The sequence below is a fragment of the Chrysemys picta genome, unplaced genomic scaffold (assembly GCF_011386835.1).
Source record: "Chrysemys picta bellii isolate R12L10 unplaced genomic scaffold, ASM1138683v2 scaf2477, whole genome shotgun sequence".
Classification (NCBI taxonomy): domain Eukaryota; kingdom Metazoa; phylum Chordata; order Testudines; family Emydidae; genus Chrysemys; species Chrysemys picta.
The window spans coordinates 1,577-5,940 of NW_027055180.1; the positions used below are offsets into that span (position 1 = coordinate 1,577).

The 4,364-nt window shown below is 47.9% G+C and overlaps 1 protein-coding gene across 1 annotated transcript; it reads left to right on the forward strand.

Annotated features, from left to right (window-relative positions):
• Positions 1 to 255: 255 nt before the first annotated feature.
• Positions 256 to 1,290, forward strand: LOC101949653 (olfactory receptor 5J3-like). The gene has a single exon (XM_042846099.2). The coding sequence runs from the start codon at positions 256 to 258 to the stop codon at positions 1,195 to 1,197; it is 942 nt and encodes a 313-aa protein (XP_042702033.1). The 3' UTR covers positions 1,198 to 1,290.
• The last annotated feature ends 3,074 nt before the right edge of the window (positions 1,291 to 4,364 follow it).

Consider the following 4,364-nt stretch of genomic DNA (forward strand, 5'->3'; position numbering starts at 1 on the left):
CACATAACGCATGCTAACCAGTGGGTTACAGATACACTATGTACGTTAAGGTCATACGTCGCTATGCATTCCAGACTGGTTTAATTTGTCCACTGCCTGCTCTCTGAAGTTCTTGCAGCTATTGCCCGCACTCACAGGGAGATGGGGCACTCAAAAGCCCAGAGCCTGCACAGAGCACTGTATAAATGGAAATCAGTTGCTACAAGCATTATGATTAATTATTTTTCCCTGCAGATAACGAGGAAGTTAACACGAATGACTGGAGACAATCACACCACAGTGACCAAGTTCATTCTCGTTGGATTAACAGATTGTGTGGAGCTGCAGGTCCCTCTTTTTGTCACATTTTTTCTCATCTATCTCATCACCCTGCTGGGGAATATAGGGATGATCTTGGTAATTCAGATCGAGCCCCAACTCCACACGCCCATGTACTTCTTCCTCAGCAACTTGTCTTTCCTAGATGTCTGCTATTCCTCCACCATTACTCCCAATATGCTGGTCAATTTCTTAGTGGAGAGTAAAGCCATTTCTTACAGCGGGTGCATTACACAATATGGCTTCTTTGTTGTGTTTGTCACCGCTGAGATCTTCCTCCTGGCTGTGATGGCGTATGATCGTTATGTGGCCATCTGTAATCCACTGCTCTACACAGTCACCATGACCAAGAGGGTCTGCATAACGCTGGTGGTTGGGTCGTATTTCTCGGGCTTGATTAACTCTTTGATAAACACAAGCAGTTTGCAGAGATTATCCTTTTGTGATTCCAATGTCATCAATAACTTTTACTGTGATCTCACCTCTCTCCTGAAACTCTCCTGCAGTGATGTCTCTGTCAACGAGAGGCTACTCTTTACCTGCGGCAGTTTGTTTGAAATGAGCACGTTTCTGATCATCATCATCTCGTACATTCTTATTGTAATTGCTGTGCTGAGGATTCGTTCTGTCCAGGGCAGGCGTAAAGCGTTCGCCACCTGCGCCTCCCACCTGACAGCTGTTACTATGTTCCATGGGACCATTTTCTTCATGTATTTGCGACCCAGTGCCAGCTACTCACTGGATACAGATCAAATAGCCTCCGTGTTCTATACGATAGTGATCCCCATGTTGAACCCCCTGATCTACAGCCTGAGGAACAGGGATGTGAAATGTGCTGTAAGGAAAGTGCTAAGTAGAAAAGTGATTATTACTCAGTGAAATTCTAGCATAACATCCTTCAGAGTAACTAACGGGGAAGGGGGGTAGGAAAAAGGGGTCTGTGCTGGGGTGGAATCAAGAATTTCATGCCAGCAGCATTGCCAAAAACAGTGTAAAGGCTCTTCCAGGTCACCGATGTGTAAGGTGTTTATCAAAACCACACAATGTGCATTGCATGATATAAATTCACTATATCACTTAAAAGTTCTATGATCTCAGATCCTGAGTAGAACAGCATTGTATCAGTCTGCTCAATTTTTAATCTAAATAAATAAAACACCTTTCATGTAACCCCCACCTTCCCAAGTGCTCAGCCCACTCTCATGGTGAACTGGATGGTGTACCAATACTCCTGACCCCCACTGGGTGGAATCAGAGTTATGTTCACAGCATACACATAGAGACATTAGATGAAAGCCTAAAATACACTTTTGGAAGGTTGCAACATAATAAACACTTTTATTTCTTTAGAATTCAGAACAATAACATACAAGAACCTTGAAACAGAGAGAGACAAAGCAGGCTGCTCCCTAAGGCTATGTCTACACTGCACACTCCTTCTGGTGGCATGTAAAGCCCCTCACCTGGCTTGCCTCCTAGCACCAGTATAAATAGCAGTGTAGATGAGGAGGCATTGCTTAGATGAGTAAAGACACAACTGAACCCGTAAGGTATGTACCCTGCGTCATTCTGTACATGCCCAACCACTGCCTCCTCCATCTCCAGCTACACTGCTATTTTTAGCAATATAGCATCACTCTATGTTACTGCCACTCTCACTTCCACATCTAGCTACACACTACAGTGTGGACAAAATCTGCTTTTCACTGCAATGTACCTACACATACACTACACACCACAATCAGTGCTGTGCAGTGTAGACATACCTTAAGTGAGAGAGGCAAAACTCACACCACCTTGTTCTAAGTTAGCTCTCTGTAGAATGACTCGGATCATAAGTTTCCTTACAGAGCCTCCTCGCTCTGGGTCATCACTTTTCCCAAGGGCAGGACACACAGCCTCAATTGCTCTGGGACTGGGTGGTGGAGCTCCAGCACCCCCCTGTGTCCCGTTGTGAGCTCCTATAGCAACTCCACCTTAGTTCAGACTCCCATGGAGATTTTACCTTCCTATGGAGTGATGCAACCCAGCAAGTGTTTACAGTGACCCGGGGCAGCCTTTTCAAAGCGAGGTAGCATTTCATAGTCACCTGGAGTATTGCATGTGCAAGTCCTGAGGCTAGCAGAGGAAAACCAAACTTAAGAGAAAGTCCAAGTGTAAAAACAGAGTCAGGCCGGCCATAAAAGGATTTGAAGAGCTATTAGCAAAAGACACAAAAACAGAAAGTTGTTTTTAAGTACCTCAGCAGCAGGAAGCCTGTTAAGCAACGAATGGGGCCACTGGACAATTGAGGTGCTAAAGGAGCACTCAAGGAAGATCAGGCCATAGGGAAGAATCTCAATGAATTTTTTGCATCAGTTTTTACTGCAGGACCAGATGGCATTTAAGCATGAGTTCTGAAGGAACTCAAATATGAAAATTGCACAACTACTGACTGTGGTATGTAACCTATCCCTGAAATCAGCCTCTGTACCAGATGACTGCAGGAAAGTTAATATAACCCTGATCTTCTGTGGCACAGTTTTCCTCCTGGATTGGAACAGCCGGCTGGAATCCTGCGAGGTACAGAGCAGAGAGAGGTTTGGGCCACAACGTTCACCTCAGAGGCTGAGCTTCTGCAGACATTTGGGATGTTCCCATCTGAGGAGGATGCTTTTGGCCAGCCCCAGTTCAGAGCTTTCAGTCAGCTCAACCGGTGATTCTCTGGCACAACTCATCTAAAGTAGCTGAACTTTTCAGGCCTTGCCCCCATCTCCAACACCCCTTGCACCTCGCATTGCCCTCTAATAGCCCCGTCCCTTCTCTTGATCCCTGCCAAGCCCAAATACAGAGCCTAGCTCACCCTCCTCCTCTCTTAGACCCTCCCCTCACACGATCCTCCCCTACCTCTGACAGACTGCTCACTGTGCCCTTCCCTAGCTCCTGGAGGAATCCTGGCTCCTCAGAACAACCTGGGAATGGGCGGTTCCTACCTCTGTGTGGGGTGCGTGGTTTTCCGTCTAGCATCACTGAGAGCCAGCACGTCTCGATTTCACAGGATGAGGCGATGGCTCCCCAAGCTGGGCCAGCTGCAGGCTGCATTGCTGTGGACAGATCCCAGACATTCGAAGACAGAGGAGGAGGAAGCCCCTGCTCATTCCCGGTTCAGAGATCCCCATCGAAGACGGGCCAAGAGGGGAGGAGAGAACGAAGGGCAGAAAGTGAAGCTGCCTCTGTGGGGAGGGCACTCCTGTAAAACCCAGTCCAGTTCCCAGATCTCCTCCACATTTCCAGGTGTAACTTTGGAGAGGTCATTTCATCACCTTCATTCCCTGTCTGTAAAATGGGGGTAGTAGTCCCCCCCACAAGGAGGAGAAGGGAGGACAGTCCCATTGTCTGTGAGGGGCTCGGTCCCTCTGGGCACGGATTGTGCCAGAGTGAGGGAAGGGACCCAGAGTTTACTCCCTAGAGCCAGGGGAGGAGGATGGGATCAGAAGGTCATCCAAGGGGGATGGGTCAGGAACTGCTGCAACAGACGGGGCTTAGGGATTCGGTCAGTGCCAGGGACTTGCTACCTCCCTTCAGCAAATGGCTTCCCTCTTCTATCTGACTCCTTCCTAGTGTCCTCGAGGGGCTCCCTTCATTCTTCTTGAATGTAGTGGATTCGTTGACCCAGGTCGATAGCTGGGAAGTGCGGACTGACTATTCGTAGTGTGGCATGAAATCAGTGGGAAATCTATAGTTAGCAAAATAAAGGTGTCATTGGCCTTTGGAAATTTGGAGCTGATCTGTCCTCTTAGCCGAAGGTACTCGTGCACAGAGGGATGAAGCTCGCCATCTTGGTCAGGTGATCTATGAGAGTCAGTTCCATCATGTGGCCATTTGAATGAGTGAAATTCTTGGCAATGGCTGCCATGGATGGAGCAGGGTCTTCAGAGGCCTGAGATGCCAAGAAGTTAGGTGCGTGGTGCCTTGGTGAAAGCGCAGAAGTCACGTGTGTCAAGCTAAGTCTGAATTTCAGCGCACATCTGGCACCACCAAACAAAGCAGGCCCTGATAGTCATAGT

What these genes read in the sequence shown, in the direction of transcription:
- LOC101949653 (XM_042846099.2), top strand. Translation starts at nt 256, where the DNA reads ATGACTGGAGACAATCACACCACAGTGACCAAGTTCATTCTCGTTGGA.